The following is a 21,244-nucleotide window of genomic DNA, read 5'->3' on the forward strand; positions in this document are numbered from 1 at the left end:
ACGAGCAACAGCATGAACAAGAAGATTGCGGCGCAGCTAGAGAAGCTGCAGGGCGACGAATGGGACTCGGACAGCGACAGCGAAGCAGCGCCGGCGTCGGCATCCTTCGCGCCCAGCAATGACCTCGTGACGCTTCCGACGGCCGCTGAGGCCGCTGCCAGCGCCTCCGTGGCCGGTAGCAAGAAACGCAAGAGCAAGATGCAGCGCAAGAAGGAGGCGGCCGTGCTGGCCCAACAGCACAAGGCCGAGAAGGCCAAGAACCAGCCGTCCAACGTTATTTATCTCGGCCGCATCCCGCACGGCTTCTACGAGAAGCAGATGATGGGGTTCTTCAAGCAGTTCGGCGTCGTGCGGCGTGTGCGGCTCTCGCGCAACAAGCGCACGGGTAACTCGAAGCACTACGCCTTCATCCAGTTCGACGAGCCCGAAGTGGCACAGGTCGTGGCCACCACCATGAACAAGTACCGACTGTTCGACCACACGCTCTCGTGCCACGTCGTACCCGCGCACGCCGTGCACGAGCGCATGTTCGTGGGCGCCAACAAGGACTTCAAGCCGCTCCCCCGACAGGCTATCAATCGTAACCGCCACAACGCCGAGAAGACGTACGAGCAGACGGTCGTGAACAACAAGCGTCTCGTGACTAAGGAGCGTCAGAAACGCAAAGTACTCCAGGCGCTGGGCATCGACTACGAATTCCCCGGCTACGAGGCGCAGGTGCCTGCCAAGAAGCAGCATATCGCCTTCACATAAGCGCAGAGATGACACGCAGACGGAATGCACAAAAGGCGACGTTCGCCTCCTTTTGGTGTGTATGCCGATCTACCAACTTTCATTGCTTGCATTTTCTTCTAAAACCGCGGTTAATAGATTGTACTTCCTGTCCACAGGACTGGTGTAGAAGTGCATTATCCACGTAGTGATCGTCGAACCTTCCCAGAGTTTGTCCAACCGGCTATCCCGCTCTTGTGAAAATTGTATCCTGTACGCTGTACATGTACCCAGTCTGGCAACGGAGCCTATCCGTCTCAATGAGGCTCTCACGTGTTTCCCAGCAGTATTACATGTGCATATTCACAGCCAGGATTTGCGTGTCATACGGTACAGACTGTGGTGGCGAGCTCTGCTCAATACCACACGAATTGTGTGTGGGATTGAGCTGCACAGTCTGTATTGTGTGCCGTGCAGCTGTCGTACAACCTGTTCGTCAGCTTGACCGTCAGCCTGACCGTCAGGGGCTGTCCTCGGACATTTCCTGGACAGTGTTCAGCGCTTCCGCCTACCCCTTGCTTTATCATCTGATGCGGGCAGGCTTTGCTGTTCGAGAAGCGGACTTCCTTTACGCAACTAATCCCGACGATTTACTACTGCCTGGCCGCGCAAGCGCTTTGCAAGGTGGCTTCATTGTTCAATTGTCCGCCAACCAGCAAAGTGGAACCACAATGCTGCGGGATACGACAAGTGGTTTACCAAGCCAGCACTTTGTTGCTTCCCCTGCAGAAGCGACCGAGCGGAGCGCGACCAGGAGCTCGGACGAAGAAACCTTGCTATCGACTTCTGGAGCGGACGACCAGACCATCGAGGTCGGAATCCAAGACGCCAAGGCCAAATCGTTGACCAATGCATCCCTGGACACTAAAAAAGCGTCTTCGAGCCCGCCACCTCAGACCAAGGTGCTGTTCCTCGACGGGTTACGCGGTATTGCAGCCATGCTTGTAGTCGTCCAGCACTCGGAAGGGTTCTATAAGGATCTCCACTTCGGGTCGTTCGCTGTGGATATCTTTTTCGTGTTGTCGTCGTTCCTGCTGACGTGGATCTTCATGAAAAAGAGCATGAAGCTACTGGCCCAAGGTGCAAGTCTCCGGACATGGGGGTTCATGTTGGCCGACTACTTCCAGAAACGGTTCTTTCGCGTGTACCCGCTGTTTGCAGTGACAGTTGTTGTACTAACTCTTCTGTCTACCGAAGACAAGCGCCACTATTTCATCGTCTCAAACCCAGAGGATTATGATATCTTCAAGACGCTCACGTTCGAGTACGATCACCGCTACCATGTGCTGTGGACACTGCCGTTGGAGATCGCGTACTACTTCGTGATTCCAGCCTTCGTCTTGCTGGTGCTGGGCGTGCGACGCTTTTGGTGGTTAGGCGCGGTACCATTATTCCTCTGGACGGTGAGCCAGGGCATCTACGTCTATCGAGCGAGCCACATGCCACTGCAGCCTCACTTGTCGACTTTCGTGACCGGTTCTCTTGCCGCTGTTGTTTTTGTGAAGCTGGACATGTGGATGAAGAAGACCGACCTGCAATTCCGCTGGTGGCATACGCTACTTCTCCGAGTTGCTGAAGGTCTGGCGATAGCCATGACTTTGAGCGTGTGCTTCAGGGGGATTCTTTTCGACTGGGTGGCCGCAAACCCAGCTCCTCCTCCGAAAGGGTTCCCGTACACCAGCGCGTTCCTGGGGGTGATTATCATTGTTGAGATGATTCGTCCGTCGTGGGTGTCCACGACGTTTGAGTGGAATGTGTTCCGCTACTGGGGCAAGATCAGCTTCTCAGTCTACCTGCTGCACACGTTCATCATTCTCAACCCGACGCTGAACCAACAGCCTAATCTTTTCGACCGGTTGGTCTCTCGATTTGTTCTCATCCAGCTCCTGGCCATGACGACCTACTATCTGGTCGAGTACCCGTCGCAGCTGATGGCGCAACGGATTTCGCGGACTCTTGCAGCCTTAGAAAAAGAGGGTGAATTGCCACGCTTCACGTGCATGGAACGCATCAACGCGAAAAAGTAGATAAGCAACAATACCATCAGTTTGTGTTGAAGTCGTGTCATAAAAAACTTATACAACACTCTAGGTTTCCTATCCAAACGCATATTCCGCTGTCGCAAGGGCTCACTTCGCTTCCATTCCAAGTCATTTCCTATCCCACGCGCTCTTTCTAACGTCATATATTATTCTAGTTGAACCTGGTTAATCAGACCGAAGTGTTTGGCCTCCACGTATCCAGCAGCTCCATGAAGGGCGAACGCCTGCCGCTGCTGCCGCGCGCGTCGACGGTGGAAGATGCGCGGCTGAGGAACCTGGGCAAGCGCGTGAAGCTGCACTCCAAGCGTCTGCGGCAGTTCTGGCCTCGTATCGCCGCCTACCTGACGCCTCGGGACGTCGCGTCGTTGGGTTCATCCTCTCGTCGTCTGCAGCGATTGATGGACAACGATCGCGTCTGGTGCGGAATCTACAATAGTATTGCAACTATACTGGCAAGTATTGTGGAACTTACGAGGTCTGTGGGCTGCAGGCAGAGCCAATACGATCGGGTGCTGAATCAACATGTGACGAGGCTGCTGCTTCCACATCTAGAGACGCGGTTCGACGCTGAGTTGCCGACTAAAGAGAAACTACGACGAGTGGTGGGCTCCACAGATATCGTTTGTGTTACTACGAGTGCTGAGGATTGACTTTTCGTTGTCTGTAGCTTCATGCGCGGTATGTGCATGACCCTACGAATGCATTGCAGCTGCGGCTTCGCGAGTCCGAGCGCGAGGTATTTCGGCTTGAGCTGCGGCAGGTTAGAAGATGGCTGGAGGCTTTTGGCTGAAAATACTCGGTACTGATGGATATGTGTTGTTTCTCGATGTCATTGCAGCACAAAATGCGGAGTGTGGTGTGGATGAATGTGCCATTGGTGTTGGCACTGTGCTGTCTGAGTGTGTGGAGCTACAATATTGTGAGCGCAGAAGCTGATTATTCGACTGACACTCCTTCGCAGCTGCGGGGAGCTGGAAGTGGCTCCTCCCAGCCTGTACCTGTCAACCCTGTGAAATCGGTGAGCACTTACGCATGCGACTTGTTGGAAACACTGTCTTCTGACACTGTTCGTTGTCGTATTGCAGTTTGTACTCGTTACAGATCTATTGCTGTTGGTCGCTGTAATGGTCTTGGGCGTTGGAGACTTGGCCGGCAAAGCGCTGTACACAGTTGGCGTCCTTGCTGCGATTGAGGCGGCGGTGATGCTGGCCGAGTTTGTGGCATGGACTTCACCGCTACAAGTCGCCCATTCGTTCCTGGTGCTCGCGATTCTATTGTTTAACATCGTGCTTGTGGCTTGGAAGAAGAGGGACTACGCTCGCGAGCTCGCGGCCTTCTTACCGTCATACTAAACATTCAAAAGTCACTCCAAGATATAGTGCTCGTGCAATGAAACAAATAGCATCTATGTTAGCATGACTCAACACTCGTACTTCTCAAAGCAGCATCCAGCCAGTCCTACAATTCCGCTCGTAATCACCGGCAACTGGGATCTTCTCATAGATCCAAACGTAGCATTCCGCGCTGCATCTGCCTCGTCGTACAGTACACCTGATCGCAGCAGATCGCTAGCGGTCGTACGAAACAACGTCTCTCTCAACCCCCTCTCCTCAGGTCGTTCAAGTGGTCCTTTCGGGCGATTCGAAGGGTCCTGTCGAGACTGCACCCACTTGGCATTAAGCTGCTTCCTCACCTTCCTCTCGCTCGCTCGCGCCAATGCACTGCTGTCTCCATTCATCACCGCTCCGTCATTCTCTCCATCTTCCTCTGCCCACCTGCACTCTCTCGCCGCTTGCCGAGCAGCTTGCACCAATTCACGACGTCTCGCGCTGGCCTCCGTGGCAGCAACTGTCCTCTCCTCTTCGTCCAACGGCACCAACACCGGGGCCTTGTTCAACTCCTCTGCCTGTCGTTGCATTTGCAATGCAATTGCTCGACTGGAATGCTCTGTCTCCACCGCAAACGGGTTGTCGCTCTCCTGCGGTTCCTCGGCTCCCCGTTCCGTGAACGCCTCGACCCGAGCGCGATTCAGGAACGTCGGGTCCAGCCTCTTGCCCGACGCAATTGACCGTCGATGTCTGAAGAGCTTCTGACTGCTGTGGATGGCCATGCCGCCTGCCTCCTGCTGCAACTTGACGTTGCGCGCGCTTTCGTCGCTCAGAGCCACGAGCGGATGAGTGTGCGGAATAGGAGGAGACTGCGGCGTCAGGAGCTCGTCTCCGTCGCCTGCATCGTTGTAGCGGGTTCTACGGTGTGTGCGTAGTATGGGGTGAGCGTGTGAAGGCGCCTGCGGAGCTGGCGGCGGCGGCATCGGCTCCAGCTTCTCCTCACTCATCTCTTCGTCAAGCCATCGAGACATGTTGGCGTTTGCTTCGCGACGGACTAAATTGCACACAAAATAGGTAGAAATAGTCATCACAAATAGCAAGTTCATGGTGAAGTACAACATGAAATGCTGAATGCAAAAATGAATAATAGTATGTCGTCGGGTGCTTGCTGCGCTGTTACTTTTCTTGCTAGCGTCCGTCACGGACTCTACACTATCAGGTTGTAGACGGGGGAAACCGGTCGAGTGAGACTGACCCCGTCACAGCCGTGCCCGATCGCCTTAGCGATCGTAGCGGGTGGTATCGCGGCCGGGCGGGCCGTTCGGGTTGCCCTGGCGCTGCTGGTGCATGCTGCGAAGACCTGCCTTCAGAGCTTCGAGGCCTCGCGGGGCAGGGGCAGCAGGGGCCGCCGAGCCAATGTGGTTCGACGGGTACGCCTGCGCTGGCTGCAGGCTGCCTCCAAATGCCGACTGAATGGGGGCCCCACGACCTCCTCGGCCTCCGAAGCCGCCTTGGTATCCCCGACCACCATTGCCGCCCTGGTAACCACGACCGCTGTTGCCACCTCCGTTGTAGCCACCGCGGTAGTCCGAGCTCGGTCGGCCGTACGATGATTGGCCTCCGTTGTACTGGTTGTACGAGTCATTGTACTGACCACGCTTATTCCGCGGCTCTTGTGAGCCCCAGTTGCCGTGTCCGTTGGCCATGTACTGGTTGTATTGCTGCTGTTGAGGAGGGCCACCGTACCGATCCACATTCAGGTTGTTGTTGTAGCGCTGGTTACCTTGCTGATAACCCTGCTGACCGCCGCGGCCTCCACGGCCTCCACGACCGCCGAATCCACCGCGGCCACCGCCTCCGCCGTTGTGGCGCGACATATAGTTTTGACGCACATTTGTGTGGTGTGTCGGATCGCCGGCCAAGTCAACAATGTTGATATTTGCCTTCCCGAAGAACGGGATAGTAATACGCTTGTCGTTTTCAGTGATGAGCACGGGGCTGGGAGGCTGGGCATTGTCCAGGATTTTCGAGAGGTGCGGCAGCGTAGGCGGCAAGCGATACTGGAAGCTGTAGCACTGATTGTTCGGGATGTCCACCAAATACCTTTGAGCCTTTTCGGGGCTTGGTACAATCCCGCCGATGGGGAAGTACAGCGCTTCAATGTAGACGAGCGTGCCATTGAAGGACTGGGAGATTCTGGGGTCAGCTTGCGCTTCTGCAAGCTCTGTGGTCGGCGGATTCGCTGTCACGGGGCACTTGGAGTGGAAGAAGACCACCTCCTTGCCGAAACGTGCATTGCGCTTCTGTTCAGCTTCAGTCAGCTTCTGGTTAGGCTCCTTCATGGCTTCCAACAAACGACCCTCGTCAATGAACGGTAGCAACACCACCCATAGCCACGGCATAGCCTTGCCATTAGGGTCGACTGGGATATCCTTCGGGTAAAAGTCAATGATGGGCGACTCCGTATCAGACATCAGCCACCGGTACGGCTTCGGGATAGCGTGACCACTTCCTGCAGGGAACACACCCATCAGTTGCTCGAATGGGTGGAACGGAAGACCCTCTTCAAACTTGATCTCGAAGCGGTCGATGTTGCGCAGGTCGGATGCGAACGGGGCGTAGTGGAAGGGGTAGAACCACTGCCACGAAGCGCACCCTGTGTAGTAATATCGCATCACCCAGCACAGTCCCTCGATGTAGGCATGAAAAACGCGTTCACGACCGCCGCCAACCTCGATATCATCTGCTTTCAGTTTGTCACTGTAGTATCGGGTCTTCCAACCTGGCTCGCCGAGACGAACGATGTCCTGCACCTCCTCACGATACTGTTCCAGTTTCTTCTCCACACTTTCCTTTACGCGCGCTTTCACGGCCTCCTCCGCGGTCAACCCCCCGTATTTCTTGTCTGCAGCAATAGTATCCTTGTCGATACGGCGCTTCTTCAGAATCTCGGTAGCTGAGTCCTTGGCTGCCGCAGCACCAATCTGGTCCCTCTTCTCGTTCGACAGACGGGATTTCCGTCTCCTCTCGTTTTCCGCCTGCTTGATAGCACGACGCTGGAAGATCACATCTTCCACCTGACCAACCTCGGCGAGAATCACATCGACGCGCGAGAGGTTAACGTGGCCTCCATCTGCAATATATCCGCCCATAGCTGGCAGCAATTTTGCGTAGATCAAGATGAGGAAATCGAGAGCGCCATCACGAATGTCGAGCGACGGCAAATGCGGCAGGAAATCGTTGCCGACGAAGAAACAGAGGAACACAAAGTCATCAATCACACGCTCGAAGTCGTATTCGAACGGCAGCACGCGTGACAGCGGCTCAAACTCCACCTGCAAGTATTCACGCAGCGTCGCAATGTGAAGGTACTGGAGCGGCTTGAGATCCGACGCAACCAAGTCGGCATCGTGTTCGCCGAACTCTCCGCGTTTCCTCTTGCCAGGCACTCCATTGGCGTCCAGCACCATCTGCTGCTCCTTCTGGCGTTCGCGCTCGTACTTCTGCTTGCCAAACAGCACTTCTTCACGCAGGATGGAGAACTTGACTTCGTGGGTGGCAAGACCCAGCATGATCAAGTCGGCGTCCAGACCGTGCAGCACGTGGTGCTGGTTCGGGTCGTAGTCGGGCTGTGAGCGCTGCACGCGGACGTACTCCATGAGTTTGTGCTCCCCCTCTCCGGGCACGCCGGCGTCCGAGAGCACAACCTTGATGCTCTTCCACGTTGCGTTGTTGTTGACCCTGTCACGGATGTAGAAGCGCAGGTGCTTGGCCAGCTTGGCCATGAACTTGGTGCCGGGTGTGATGACGTTCGAGTCCCAGGGCTTCTCCTGCTTGGACGGCACTTTGTGGCCCATCGCGCTCATGTACTCGAGCGCCTCCTTCTCCACCTCCACGCGCTGCTCGGCTTCCTGCGCCGCGCGGAAACGACGAGCGCGCTGCTGGTTCATCTTGGCTCGGGGCGCGACGCCGTCGATGGCCAGGTATAGCACCCGGCGCGGCCGCACGGCGGCAACCAGGCGGTCCACGTAGGCCATGACGCGGCGGTACATTTCCTCCTCGGTCTTAGGCGCCTCGCCGCTCTCCGGGTGCGCGCACGGGTGGATGAGGCCGTTCATATCCACGTACAGGTTGTCCACCTCGAAGCCGTTCGGGTTGGGGCCCGTGGTGTCCGTGAGCTCAAAGTGGCGCTCGCCTTCCAGCACCACGGCGCGGCTCTCCACGCAGTCCACGACGCATTTCGGGTACTTCTCCAGCACCCAGCGGTAGAAGGCCGGCACGCCCATAGCTCCGCTCTTCCTGTGTAGCTCTGTGCGGCTCTGGGAGAAGAATGGAACAAATCGATTGGTCAGCGCAATAGGGTACGCCACATAATTCTAATGTCTACCACACATAAATATTTGTTATGCGGTTGGATGAGTTTGTGATGTATCGCTACGTAGTGTTCGAATCAATATTTGGACCGGATGGTGGCGTCAGAGAGTCGAGGCGAGCGGCAGATCCACGTGCTGCTGACGCTGCTGGACGGCGAGCGGTCGTTCGGCATGTCGCTCGCACAGAAGAGCCCCGCGCTTGGGCCCAAGTACACGGTCGTGTCCAGCGTCTTCGCCAACTCCCCAGCAGCCCGCGCAGGCGTCCGCCAAGGTTCAATCGGCCCTTGATCGTGCGCGTTGTGCGTGTGCAATGACGGCAAGCGTAGAACCCATTGGACTGAGCATTTTGCATTGCTGGTGTGGCGGGTTATGGACAGGTTATGTCGTGCGGTACATCAACGACAAGCCCATGGGCGGTCTCACAGTCGCGCAGGTCGCCAATAACTTCCGCAACGTGGCGCAGGTGGGCCGAAGTTATAGTGATTACTGCAGTAGAAGTGGACGTGTGAGTGACTGATGCTTTTTGATGTGTTGTAATGCAGGCGAGCATCACGTTGGAGATTGTCGACACAGTGTCGCCGCGGACTTCGGCGTTTACAGCGGCGGTGACCTTCGGAGGAGTTTCAACGAACCAAGCGGGCGGTGGGCAGCGATCGGTGGCTCCAGTGACGGGGTTCTCTGTTGTTTCGTCGGGTAGAGCAATTGCGGCTCCTGGGACAGCATTGGCAGGTCCAAAGATTGCAGCGCCCAAGCAGTCGGTGGTACGATTTGGAGCAAAACTCGCTGCGAAAACGACTACAGGAATGGCAGGTTCTTCTAATGTAAGTGGTAAGGGTGGCGTAATGTCGGATGCAGACGCGAAATTACCGAATAGTGCGAGGCACACTAGTTTGAAAAGCAAAGCGGTGGCCCCAGTACTTCGGCTGGGACCCACACTGAAGTCAGTGCGGTCTGACATTGCCGCCCAGAAAGTAGCTGGTAGTTCTGCCAAACAGGATGCCCCCAAGTCTGCAGCAAAAACTGTTCCAGGATCCTCTGTTGCGGAAAAGGGGGATACCAGCAGTAGAGTACCGCGAAGTCCTATTCAAGCGATCGAGACTCCCAAACGTTCTCCTGGTGCTCAAGCCGAGAAAGGTTTGTTGAGCAGGTGGGCTACTTGGGAAACCGCATCTTTTGACTGACTTCAGCGTTTGTGTTACTTTTATTCTATCGCCAACGAACACCACAGCGGAACAGCTGAAGAGGGTAGCAGCCCCTGCTAAAGCATTCGTTCCTGTGCCTACGCTGGCAAAGTTTCTAGCAACTAAATCGGCAACATCACCGACAACATCGAACAAGCCTGCCTCGGCACCAGCTACACTCCCAGTGAAGGCAGCTCCTGCTGATGTAGTGACGCCTACAGGTAACGCTGTGTTGTCCCCTGCAGTACTCCCATCTACATCGGTGGCTAGTTCTGCTTCTCAAAGGAGTGCGTCAGATACACAGGGGTCAACCACGGCTTCTCGTGCAAATACACAGTCATCAACAGGTCCAGCAAGTGCTGTGAAGGCCTCAGCAGTGACGAGAAACACAAATTCAGCACCAGCAGTACTCGCTCCACAGCCCGTGATGGCTCCATCGAGAAGCATCCCAGCACAGATGACAAGTGTACCAGTGCCTACAGCAACACTAAGTAGTAGTGCGGTTCCAGTACCAGCAAGGAGTCCACCGAAACCCACTGCTGTATCAGCTAGAAGTGTACCTCCACCACCGGTTGTAATTCCACCAGCGCTTCAATCGCAGCCAGCAAGGAGTACGATTGCGACCCCGGTCCGAAGCCCTGCCCACGCAGCTATAGTTGCACGATCAGCGCCTGCTCCTTCTACCTCCCCAGCAGCACCAGCTCCAACAAGTACTTCCGCCAGAACAAATACGGGTAGAAAGCGCGGCAGGCCACGGAAGAACCCAGTAGTGACTACCTCAGGCAGCAAAGGAAAGGCAAAGGCAAAGAAGCCACAGAAGCAGCAGGAAGATGAAGCGATGGATTCCGTAATGGATGACGGTACGTGGAAAATCGTTAAACGAGGTATCCTCTGCAAGCGGTGATCACTAACCACTGTGTCGCTGGTCTTGAAGACGGCACGTTTGGATTGTTTGCATTCTCTTCAGACTCGGATTTGGAAGAATCCCCTTCGAAGAAAACTGCACAGCGTACTGGAAAGGGTCGACGTCGAGGTGTTACTGACCGCACTCGACATAGCCTTACTATCGACCGCCTGCTTGGGATGGGCTTCACGCAGGAAGATGCGGAAGCTAGCGTGAAAGAAATCGGTGATGACCCGGACGCCTGCATGATTTGGATTATATCAAAGATTGAGGAGAGAAGTTTCAACGAGGACCTGAACAGAGCATCCATTCAATCCGAGCAGTCGAAGCGTGACGAGGAAAAGCGTCTGAAGAAGCTGGAGAAGGAGACCATTGCGCATGCCGAGAAGTTCATGTCAAATTTCTCAACGGTACCGTTTCTTCTTCTAGCTCATCGTGTTGTGTTAGATGTACTCACATTGATGATGTATGTTCCTCTGCTGTAGTCCTACATCGTTAGCGCCGATTCAAGTGCTGCACACTTGAAGATCGTTTTGGAGTCGACAATTGACCAAGTAGATGCAGATAACTACCTCCGCGAGATCCTTACCAAACTGCTGACACTTGAGGGTAAGTCTATCCGGTGGTACAAGCAAGCCACGAGGTCATACATGTTGGGGCTTGCCGGGCGACTAGAGACTGCTTTGGGGTCCCATGATGTGATGACGTGCTGTTCACGCGCTTCCGCAAGTGATGCCAGCTCTTCGAATGGATCGTGCGCATTTGTGCGGAAGATTCTGGAGGAGGAGAAGGAGCTGACAAAGGCTCTCTTCGAGATGCCAACCAACCAGGGGGGCGTTCCCCCGGTATTTCTTGAGTGTGATGAGGCGACAAAGTTTGATCTTGAAGACGACGGGTTTGAAGTGGTCGATGAATGAACTGACCCGACGACATACAGTTACCACCACTGCAAGTAGTGCGCCAAGGATTGAGGCGTCGCGTTTAATGTTAAGGACCGTGTTGTCGGATTCTCGACAGTCCATCTACTCTCACCCACTCACCTTCTCGTTTATTCCGTCACGTAGATCCCCTCACCAGCGAACCAGAGCGTGTTTTCGTCGCGCATGGAGGTGGCGCTCACTTCCTGTTGGCCGTTGATGGGGCAGTGCGGACAGTTGTTGTCGTTGAAGCGCGCCTTCGAGCTGGTGTACAGCAAGTGGTTCGTCGAGCGGTGGCGTAGACGCACCAGCTCTCCCCGTTTCCAGAGTCCATCGTCTTCGCACTGGCCCTCCGCCGTGCACTGCTGGTTTTCCTGACACTCGACGATCCACGAGTCCATCCTGTCTCCTTCTCCGGCCACTCCAAAGCCGCTGACCTCCAGATGCTGCGACGACAGCGGAGCCTTGAACATGTGCGAGTGCAGGTTGCGTCGCGTCTGCATGTGCTCCAGGCGGATCGTGGCGCCGCACTCAATGGGTTTACCCACTTCACACACAGGCTGCCCGTCGCCCTCCTTCACGAGCCAGTAGCCGTTGACGTCATTGCGTGCCATGTGCGTCGTGACCGACTGCTGGCCACTGCCGCTGCCGTACGCGATCTCGTGCGAGTGCAAACGGTAGCGACTGGGCTCGTGCACCAGTTTAATGGAGCTGCCGCACGTCACGTGCTCGAAGCCTTGCGGGTCTGCAGCCAAACAGCACAAAAACAATTGTGAGCAGCTACTTTCTACAGTCACTCACTGTACTTGTCCTCACAGCTGAGGTCAGCGGACGAGTCCTCGGCGCAGGCCTCTTCGCACGTGAACTCGTGGTGCTCGCACTCCACTTCGCGCACGCGGCGGCGGCCGTCGCACTCGCAGAAGCCCGAGATCCCCGACGAGATGCGCGCAGAGCACGCGGCGTCGTTGTGCGGCTCCCGCTGGCCGTGCGGGTCGCAGTTGGAGGTCGCGCGCCACTTGACGCAGTACGTGGCCGACTCGGCTGTACACGAGGGCAGCGCGGCCAGCAGCAGCAGCAAACCGGCGGCTCGCATGATGGCAATGACGCAGTGGAAGTGCTTGCGTGGAAGCGTATCCGGGACGTGGTGTGGCATACATAAATATTCAATACCGTGATGTATATCTCTTAGGATCCTTTCTGCGTGGATCGTTTCGGTGAACGCTTGTCACTTCAGAATTCGTCGCAGAGAGCTCAAGTGTAGGTTCGACCACCGAAAGTTTGTACCAATGGCGACCAAGACGGTGTTGATTACTGGCAGCAACCGCGGCATCGGCTTGACCTTCGCGCAGCACTACGTCAAGGAAGGCTGGAACGTGGTCGCCACTGCGCGCAACGTGGACGCCGCCGAGGACCTCAAGCAGCTCAACCCCTGGAAGGTCCTCACGCTGGACACGGGCGACGAGCAATCGATCTTGTCGGCGGCCAAGACTCTCGAGGACGTGGCCGTGGACCTGCTCATCAACAACAGCGGCATCTCCATCGGCGGCGGCCTGGACGTCACCACCAAGGAGGACATGCTGCGCCAGTTCGAGGTCAACACCGTGGGTCCGTTCCTCATGACGCGCGCCTTCCTGCCCAACCTGCGCCTCGCGGTGGCTGCGCGCGGCCAGGCCTTCGTGGCGCAGGTCACGTCGCGCATGGGCAGCATTGCCGACAATGGCTCGGGCGGCAGGTACGGCTACCGCGCGTCCAAGGCGGCGCTGAACATTGTCACGCAGAGTCTGTCGCTGGACCTCAAGTCGGAGAAGATCGGCTGTCTGCTGCTGCACCCTGGCTTCGTGAACACGGCCATTGTCAACTTCACGGGTGTCGTGTCGCCTGAGGACAGCGTGGCCGGCATGGCACGCATCATCGAACGCGCCAAGCTCGAGGACCCGCTGCAGATGTTCCACTTCGAGAAGGGTGACGCGCTTCCTTGGTAAGCCGCTTGTAGCGTAAGTGGGCTGAGGATGGTAGCAGCATGAATGAATTGAGCTTGTCTAACCAACAAGCTAATCTAGCTTCGAAAACAGCAAGGCCGTTGTATTCGTTCTTTGGCCTCAAATCCTCGCTCTCTTGGATTGCTAGGGTAGCTGTCAGCCAAGTTACCAATCAACAGTGTCGAGTGTTGTTGGGTGACTGTCAGCGCGTGTAGTACACGGTGTATGGCACGCGTCACGAAAAAGTTTTCCCTCAGAGAAGAATCACCTCTCGGCAGATTGCTGACGAGGTGAGCTATGATGTCTGTATCGCTCAGATGCTTGGAAGTGTACGATGGTATATGTGTGGGATACAGTGGGGAGTGTTACGTTGGCTCCTGAGCTCTTCTGTTGTGTCAATAGCACTTTCCTGCGGCAGAAATCCTGCCTGCAAGCGCTAGATACTCATTCCATTGTGATGACATTGCAACCCAGGAAAATTTCTGTGCTCTGGCTCACGCTTTTTTACCAGCCTTCAGATGCGAAACAACACCTCGACCGAGTCCTCCGTAATACAAGGGCAAGTGACCTACAGTACAGACTACAGACAATCCTCTCCTTTGTGATAGCGTCGGGAACCACCACATTATCACTCGCTGGAGTTATTACAAGGCAGAAATGTGCCGTAAAATTGGTACATTTGAACTTAACAGCTCTACAGCGTCGACGTACAGCAGGCAGTACTGTGGAGCATCGAGAGCTGGAACGCCCTGCTTCCCAGCGTCTTCAGTAACTGCTGGAAGAAGACTGGCTTGCTTGACTACTACACGTGCGAGTACGCCGAGCCGGGCGTGGAGGATGACATCGTGAACGAGCTGGCAGAGATGCTGACGCGTCTCCACCCCTCACCGGACGAGAACATCCTCGCGGATGAACCAACGGACGAAGATTTCTGCCGGGTCGAGTCTTCAGAGCGCGAGAATGGGTGCGGTCAAGATGTCGGTGATGGCGGTATCGAGGACGAAGAAGAAGAAAGCACTTCTTCAACCTATCCAACGCCCGAAAACCTGTCCACAGAGGAGCTGAAGGAGCGTCTTCAATGGATAGCACAACTTTTCGTTACCGCCGGTGCGATGGGGGTCCGTTCAAGGGACGTTATCGGGCTTCGAACGATGCAGCGAGTATTTAGAGAGGAGCTTGCGTGTAGACAAGGCCACAAGCAGCAAAAGTCGATGCTCGACTTCTTCGGACGTCCTGCACCAAATGGACCTTAGCAATAGTTAAGCACCTTTGAATAGTGATAATGACGTGTTTTGTATCACAAACCAGTAACTAGAGGGTAGAGGTATATTTGACTCGTGCTTGTATGGTGACGGTCATCGGGAGCCCTCCCCATATCTCTCCGTGGAGGGTATCACTACTCAGGATATCACGACCGAGAGGATTGTCTGTACAAGTGACCTACTCAAGTCGCAGGGATTTGCCTTGTCAACTTGGCAGTCACATCCCAGGTGCTATCATGATGTTACGGTAGAATCACGACCCCTAATCTTGCCCATGCTTCCGTCTCCTCTCAGTCCAAGTTTTTCCAGCCAATATGGTACGCACTCGCAGAAGCGCGATTCTGGCCCTCGCCTTGACCTGCTGGATACAAGCATTGGCCCCGGTTCCTACGTCGGCCTTCTCGTTCTCGTCGTTGTTTGGCAATGACGACGACTCTGCTGATGACACGAGCTCCAACAAAGCAAACCAAGACAACCTGAACGTGCCGGCACGACAACCTCTTTTGGATGCCGCAGACTGGTTCCTAACGGAGCAGGAAATGACTGATTCGCGAGGTGGTGTGCCTAGGAGTGATATGGCCACGTACTCGACAGGCAACGCGGTGACCTCCTTCGCGGCGCCGAATGATTTTTTCAATGCAGCCTACGACGACCTTGCGTCGACGAAGGAGGGCGAACGTGTTCTGCTTGCAGCTTGGGTTGTCGCCCTGGTTCCGCTGAAGCCTGACGTGGACCCGACAGGTTCGAAGACTCGCTTCGACAAAGTCATGGCTGATGTCGTAAAGCGAGGGGGGAGTGTCAACATCCTCGGTTGGGCCAGTATTCAGCATCGCAGCAAAGTGATCGACATTCGCAAGACCATCAACGAGATTGCAGAATCACCAGTTAACGGGGCGAAAGCGGTGATGATTTTGGACGACCGCCTCCCCTACCCATTATCATCCCACCACCAGAAAACGTTGGTCATCGCAGCCAACAGCTCCTCAGACAGTGAAGAGCAACCGGTGGCATATGTGGGCGGAATGGACTTCACCACAGGTCGATGGGATACCATGTACCACAATGCATCGGCAATTCGCGACGCAGCCAACGTCTCGAACGGCTACAAAGGCTGGGATGACAGCCACCTTCGTATCCATGGACCTGCCGCGAAAGACGTGGCCAACAACTTTTTGGCTCGATGGAATTCGAAACACTTGCCCTGTCAAGACCTTGACGATGATCTGCTTGACTACGCAAACCCGCCGTACGAAAATTTGCCGTTGCTGGACTACGCGAGCAGCAACTCTAGCTCCAGCCTCGGTAATCAGAGCGTACAGATCGTGCGGACTTTCAGCTGTGAGTACAGCCACAATGAGTTTGCCCCACACGGTGAGAACTCGATCTTCAAAGCCCACCTCAAAGCCATCAAGAACGCGAAGAACTTCATTTACATCGAGGACCAGTATTTCATCCTCGTGCCGGAGTTGCTGGACGCACTGTTGGAGGTTTTGCCGACAATCCAGAGACTGATCGTGGTTACAAACCCTCAGACCAAGGTTTTCGGCACCGGAGGGTACGTCAAGTACAGCTACGAGATGGTTACGCCCCTCCTCGAGGCCTTCCCGAACAAATTCAATCTCTACACGACGAAGACGGAGCGAGAGATTTGTGTTCACAGCAAGCTACTCATCGTTGACGACGTATTCTTGTCAGTGGGGTCGGCCAACTGGAATCGCCGCAGTATGACGTCCGACTCGGAGATTGCTGCAAATGTCATTGATGGTGGCACGGTGGAGTCGCCTGACGGTGTCACCGTAAAGAAAATGGCTCGGGACTTTCGTATCCGCAAGTTCCAGGAGATGACGGGGTTGAGCTACGACGAGCTGGACGCCATGACATTTAGTGAAAGTGCCGACAAGTTCGAGGCCGCTGCACAAGCTTCCGACAAGGTGAGCATATTGCAACATTTGAAAGTCGAGTATCATGCGTACTACATCGCGATCACCGACATCATTCGAAAGGTTTCGGATCCCCAGGACACTTGCCCATCTGATTGAACCATGAAATGAAAACCAAGCTGTACGTAGTACTGATAAATATATATGTATGTATGTTATACAACCGGTATGCTCTTTTTTGTTGTTGGAGACATACGAGTAACGTTAGCGCCAACGATCAGGGCTCATTGAAAACTGCAACTGTGAGTGCGCTGCTCGTTTAAAATACCCACTTTAATATATGCTTAGGGCAATTTTTTAGATTTTTGACAACTCGACAAAGTACGTTTATTTCGATCCGTCTACCTTTCGCGCCAGTCCGCAAGTACCGTTCCCTCTGCCATTATGGTGCAATGGATGACGGTGGCGCAGAAGTTCGAGCTCATCCAGAAGCACCGGCAGAACCCGTCGCTGAGCACGCGCAAGCTGGCACTATGGGCACATGAGGCCTTCAACTTGCCTAGCGGCCCCACGGCCGCCACCGTGTCGCGCGTGCTGAAATCGGCCGAGGACATCGAAGACAAGCAGCGTCTGGGCGTGACGCGCAAGGGCCACGGGGTGTCCTGTCCCGAGCTGGACGCGGCGCTCAAGGTCTACGTGAACGCGTGCGTGGCCAATCAGGTGCAGCTCACGCGCCGCCTGCTAGTGGACCGGGCGCGCGAGATCCTTCGCGAGATCCCCAACGCGCCGTCCTTGAACCTGTCGGACGGGTGGCTCACGAGCTTTATGCGACGCCACGGGATGGGTCTGCGGCCGCGCTCCATGCAGACGGACGGGGAGGGCGGTGACGCCGAGCTGCACTTCGAGCCGCAACTCACGCGGCCCGAGATGACGCGCGGACGCAAGCCCAGTACGCAACGGCGGGCACGACCGACGCAGTTGGGGCTCGTGACGACCCCCACGGAGGCCAGCCAATCCCCCGAGCCAATGTACACGGGGCCCAAGAGGACGGTGCTCATCACTGGAGCGGACAACAGTACGGGGGTGGCCTTCGTGGAGCACTACGTGAAAGACGGGTGGAACGTCATCGCTGCCTGTCCCGAGGGGGAACTCTGTGCTCAGGTTAACCAGTTGATGTCGTGGAAAGTGGTGGCTCTGGATCCAGGCAGCAAAGAGTCGGTGGCCTTGATGGCGGAGACGCTGAAGGACGTGCCTATTGACCTGGTGATCAACAATGCACGCGTCTTCAAGAAGGGCTACATGCACTCGACGTCGCCGGAAGACTGCGTGCAGCAGTATCAGGTAAACGCCTTGGGCCCGTTCGTCGTCTCGCGCGCGTTGCTGCAGAATCTGAGACTGGCGGTGCGCGATCGCGGCATGGCGTTCGTGACCAACGTCTCGTCGCGCGTGGGCAGCATCTCGGAGAACGTGACCGGAGGCTCGTACGGCTTTCGCGCGTCCATGAGCGCGCTGCACATGTTCACCAAGACGCTCGTAGCGGACCTCCTGCCACACAAGATTGGATGCTTGCTGGTGCATTCGGGCATTGACGACAAGCCAGATGGAAGCCACTGTGTTCGACCCGAGGAGAGCGTGGCCGGCATGGCGCAGGTCATTGCTCGCGCACGCTTGGGAGAACCGCTTCAACTTCGCCACTTCGGAAACGGAGACGCTATCGACTGGTAAGGTGTTGGTTGGTCTAAGTGAAAGCAAGTCGTCTATATTATTATTTGGCGTCACCACGCACGGGTCCAGTGAATGGAGTTGGCGCTGGACATCCAAAGCCTCATCCGCTCCAAGCTTATCGCTTCTTGATGATAGCTTTGCTGCGGGTAGGAGCGCCGTGGCTCTTGCCCTTGATGTTGCCCTTGCCGCGTTTCGATCTCACGCCCGAAGTCACCTTCACTCCACGCGAACGAGCCTTGCGCTTCTCCTCCTTGCGAATCTTGCCCTCGCTCATCAGCTCGTCCTTGGCGTTTTTGTTCACGCTGCTGCGCTTGCCCATGACGGCAGCACCACCACGCGGTTTCCTGCCGTGGCGGTAGTCCAGCTTACGACTGCTAGTGTCGTCGTCGTCCTCGATCTCGACGCCTCCGCCGGCCACGCGCTTGTGCTGCTTCTGCTGCCACTTGCGGTAAACCTCACCCACCTGCTGTTTCTTGCGCACGTTGACGCCGCTCTCGTTGCGGCGCTTGAGCGTACCCTGGCTAGTGAGCTCACCTGCGGTGGTCTTGACGAATTTCTTCTTGCGGACATCCCAGTGGAGGATACGTCGCTTCTTGTTCATCTCGATGGCCTCGTCCGGGTTCACATCCAGGATGGCCTCCTCCAGCCGCGCCTCAGCGAAGGCGTTCACCTTACCGCCGTCAGCGTTCTTGGAGAGGAAGCCCTCCGTCGTGTAGTCTCCGTCCTTCATGTAGCCGATGTAGTTATCGTCATCCTTGAACGACTGGGCGGCATCGCCCTCCTCCTGGTCCTCATCACGAGCAGCATTGCTCGCTCCCTGCTCCTTGGTGGCAGCCATCGCCTTCATGACTTCCTCCTCCTTCTCACCAGCAGCCACGCGCTTCTTGAGCTGCTTGCGCTCAAACTTGGATAGGAAAAACGCCTTCTTCTTCTGGGCCGGAGCGGCTTCCTCGGCATCTTCCTCGTCGTCCACCTTCTGCTTCTTCACAGCCGTCAATCCTTCGTCAGCAGCGTCGGCAGCTTCCTTCTCATCCGCCTCAGCGTTAATAGTTGCTGCCTCTTCCTTGGCCTTAGCCTTATCCGCTGCCTTTGTTATCTCCGTAGCAATGATCTTTTCGTGCAACTTGCGCTTCTTGACCATCATTTGGACACCAGGCGACGAGCGCTTCACCGACGAGTGTGCTCCCGAAGCAATTTCAAAGATCGTCTGCGGAGGACGGAACGTCTGGAGCGAGTCGATGTACGCAACCTTGTCGGCCTTGGTCTTGTCGAACACGTATTCCTGCTGGAAAAGAGGGTGCACCTTCTTCACAACCAGCTCCTTACCACGGCGAATCGACAGCTTCGCCGGATCAGCGCGTGTACGCGCATACGCCTTGTAGGCGTTATCGCACACCTTCACTAGGGGCGAAACCTGTGGATGACTACGCACCAGCTCCTGAATGGACTCATTCTCCTGGTCAATCAGCTCGTTCGGGAACGCGCCGTAATGAATATCCTCCACGCGCATGGTGCTCAACGAGTATGGCTTCGTGCCAGCGCTCTCCTCCGGAGACGAGTCTTCGAGACGACGTCCGATGTACAGGTGCAGGTCCACCATGAACGGTGTTTCGTCCGGGTCCACGAAGCTGAAAGCCGTACCGCTGCGACCAGCACGGGCTGCACGACCGACACGATGCACGAACAGCTTGGCCGTCGGCGGGAACGAGTAGTTGAGCACGTTGTTCAGCAGCGGGATATCGATACCACGCGCAGCAACATCCGTCACAATAAGCAGGTTGGTCTTCTTGGCGCGGAACTTGCCCAGGTTAATCTTACGCGAGGCTTGGTCCATGTCACCGTAGGCGCAGGAGGCCTCAATGTGGTTGGCCGCCAGCAGTGCGTGCAAAAACTCCACGTGGTGACGCGTAGCCGCGAACACAATGGTCTGGTCGTCCTTGGGCAGGAATTCACGCACCATGTACAGGAACAGCGCCGGTTTGTCCAGCGACCTGACCGTGAAGAAGGCCATTTTCAAGTTCTCTGAAATCTTGTTCTCCACATCCAGTCGGATCAGCTCCGGGTCGCTCAAACCAGCGCGTGCAAACTGCACCAGCGCCTTGGGCAGCGTCGCAGAGAACAGCAGCGTCTGTCGACTCGTGGGCATGTTCTTGAGGATCTCTTGCAGTTGTTCCGCGAAGCCCATCTCGAAAATGCGGTCGGCTTCATCGAACACCACGTACTCCACGGCCTTGAGATTGAAGTCCGGGATCTCCTGCAAGAGGTGCATCAGTCGGCCGGGCGTGGCCACCAGCACGTCCGGGTTGGCCGCAATGGCCTCGAACTGCTGGTCCATGCCCTCACCACCGACAATCAGCGCCATCTTGAGCGTTGTGAACTTGGACAGTTGCTTCGTGAAGCGCAGCGTCTGCACCGCCAGTTCGCGCGTGGGTGAGAGCACCACCGCACGGACGCCGATCTTGGTCGAGTGCTCCTTGAGTTTCTCCACCATGGGGATGAGGAAGGCCGCCGTCTTGCCGGAGCCTGTTCGGGCCATGGCCACGCAGTCTTTTCCCGACAGCACAATGGGCAGCGACTTGCGTTGGATGGGCGTGGGCACCTTGTAGCCCATGGCCATGACGCCACGGAACACCAACGGACTCAGTCCCAGGTGCTGGAAGCCACCCACGCCCGCGCCTTTGCCGTTACTCTTGCCATGCGTGGTGCCTGCATCTGCGCCACCAGCCGCGCCCTTCTTCTTGCCTTTCTTGAGCAGATCGTCGCTCGCCATCGCTGCGGAGGAGGAACGTCAAGTGGTCGAGCAGCTCTTCGACCGAAAAGCACTGGAAGGCAGCCTCCAGGCAAATTGGGACCAGTGATTGGATGGAACGATTGTTCAAAAT

The 21,244-nt window shown here is 56.1% G+C and overlaps 12 protein-coding genes across 12 annotated transcripts; 8 read left to right on the top strand and 4 right to left on the bottom strand.

The window, feature by feature from the left end:
* Nucleotides 1-12: 12 nt before the first annotated feature.
* KRP23_1324 (MKI67 FHA domain-interacting nucleolar phosphoprotein) lies at nt 13-753 on the top strand (the record flags this gene model as incomplete). Its single annotated transcript, XM_067883821.1, has 1 exon — nt 13-753. The coding sequence occupies one exon, from the start codon at nt 13-15 to the stop codon at nt 751-753; it is 741 nt and encodes a 246-aa protein (XP_067751897.1).
* Nucleotides 754-1,442: 689 nt separating this feature from the next.
* Nucleotides 1,443-2,798, top strand: KRP23_1325 (Protein 2 in picA locus; the record flags this gene model as incomplete). Its single annotated transcript, XM_067883832.1, has 1 exon — nt 1,443-2,798. One exon carries the CDS (start codon nt 1,443-1,445, stop codon nt 2,796-2,798), a length of 1,356 nt encoding a protein of 451 aa, XP_067751898.1.
* Nucleotides 2,799-3,022: 224 nt separating this feature from the next.
* On the top strand, nt 3,023-4,165 carry KRP23_1326 (uncharacterized protein; the record flags this gene model as incomplete). Its single annotated transcript, XM_067883843.1, has 5 exons — nt 3,023-3,231; nt 3,304-3,415; nt 3,481-3,573; nt 3,652-3,831; nt 3,899-4,165. 5 exons carry the CDS (start codon nt 3,023-3,025, stop codon nt 4,163-4,165), a joined length of 861 nt encoding a protein of 286 aa, XP_067751899.1.
* A 68-nt stretch (nt 4,166-4,233) lies between these two features.
* Nucleotides 4,234-5,172, bottom strand: KRP23_1327 (uncharacterized protein; the record flags this gene model as incomplete). The annotated part of the gene is made up of 1 exon (XM_067883854.1): nt 4,234-5,172. The coding sequence occupies one exon, from the start codon at nt 5,170-5,172 to the stop codon at nt 4,234-4,236; it is 939 nt and encodes a 312-aa protein (XP_067751900.1).
* A 249-nt stretch (nt 5,173-5,421) lies between these two features.
* KRP23_1328 (5'-3' exoribonuclease 2) lies at nt 5,422-8,427 on the bottom strand (the record flags this gene model as incomplete). The annotated part of the gene is made up of 1 exon (XM_067883865.1): nt 5,422-8,427. The coding sequence occupies one exon, from the start codon at nt 8,425-8,427 to the stop codon at nt 5,422-5,424; it is 3,006 nt and encodes a 1,001-aa protein (XP_067751901.1).
* Nucleotides 8,428-8,607: 180 nt separating this feature from the next.
* KRP23_1329 (uncharacterized protein) lies at nt 8,608-10,190 on the top strand (the record flags this gene model as incomplete). Its single annotated transcript, XM_067883876.1, has 5 exons — nt 8,608-8,785; nt 8,892-8,977; nt 9,057-9,648; nt 9,743-9,916; nt 10,000-10,190. The coding sequence occupies 5 exons, from the start codon at nt 8,608-8,610 to the stop codon at nt 10,188-10,190; spliced, it is 1,221 nt and encodes a 406-aa protein (XP_067751902.1).
* A 343-nt stretch (nt 10,191-10,533) lies between these two features.
* On the top strand, nt 10,534-11,516 carry KRP23_1330 (uncharacterized protein; the record flags this gene model as incomplete). Its single annotated transcript, XM_067883887.1, has 3 exons — nt 10,534-10,555; nt 10,630-11,009; nt 11,085-11,516. The coding sequence occupies 3 exons, from the start codon at nt 10,534-10,536 to the stop codon at nt 11,514-11,516; spliced, it is 834 nt and encodes a 277-aa protein (XP_067751903.1).
* A 131-nt stretch (nt 11,517-11,647) lies between these two features.
* Nucleotides 11,648-12,609, bottom strand: KRP23_1331 (Stromal cell-derived factor 2; the record flags this gene model as incomplete). The annotated part of the gene is made up of 2 exons (XM_067883898.1): nt 11,648-12,261; nt 12,333-12,609. 2 exons carry the CDS (start codon nt 12,607-12,609, stop codon nt 11,648-11,650), a joined length of 891 nt encoding a protein of 296 aa, XP_067751904.1.
* Nucleotides 12,610-12,802: 193 nt separating this feature from the next.
* On the top strand, nt 12,803-13,498 carry KRP23_1332 (C-factor; the record flags this gene model as incomplete). Its single annotated transcript, XM_067883911.1, has 1 exon — nt 12,803-13,498. The coding sequence occupies one exon, from the start codon at nt 12,803-12,805 to the stop codon at nt 13,496-13,498; it is 696 nt and encodes a 231-aa protein (XP_067751905.1).
* Nucleotides 13,499-15,071: 1,573 nt separating this feature from the next.
* KRP23_1333 (Phospholipase D A) lies at nt 15,072-16,796 on the top strand (the record flags this gene model as incomplete). Its single annotated transcript, XM_067883922.1, has 1 exon — nt 15,072-16,796. One exon carries the CDS (start codon nt 15,072-15,074, stop codon nt 16,794-16,796), a length of 1,725 nt encoding a protein of 574 aa, XP_067751906.1.
* A 285-nt stretch (nt 16,797-17,081) lies between these two features.
* KRP23_1334 (C-factor) lies at nt 17,082-18,362 on the top strand (the record flags this gene model as incomplete). The annotated part of the gene is made up of 1 exon (XM_067883933.1): nt 17,082-18,362. One exon carries the CDS (start codon nt 17,082-17,084, stop codon nt 18,360-18,362), a length of 1,281 nt encoding a protein of 426 aa, XP_067751907.1.
* A 115-nt stretch (nt 18,363-18,477) lies between these two features.
* Nucleotides 18,478-21,132, bottom strand: KRP23_1335 (putative DEAD-box ATP-dependent RNA helicase 29; the record flags this gene model as incomplete). Its single annotated transcript, XM_067883944.1, has 1 exon — nt 18,478-21,132. One exon carries the CDS (start codon nt 21,130-21,132, stop codon nt 18,478-18,480), a length of 2,655 nt encoding a protein of 884 aa, XP_067751908.1.
* Between the last annotated feature and the right edge of the window lie 112 nt (nt 21,133-21,244).

The sequence above is a fragment of the Phytophthora ramorum genome (genome assembly GCF_020800215.1).
Source record: "Phytophthora ramorum isolate Pr-102 chromosome Unknown Phyram_PR-102_s0001, whole genome shotgun sequence".
Taxonomy (NCBI): domain Eukaryota; phylum Oomycota; class Peronosporomycetes; order Peronosporales; family Peronosporaceae; genus Phytophthora; species Phytophthora ramorum.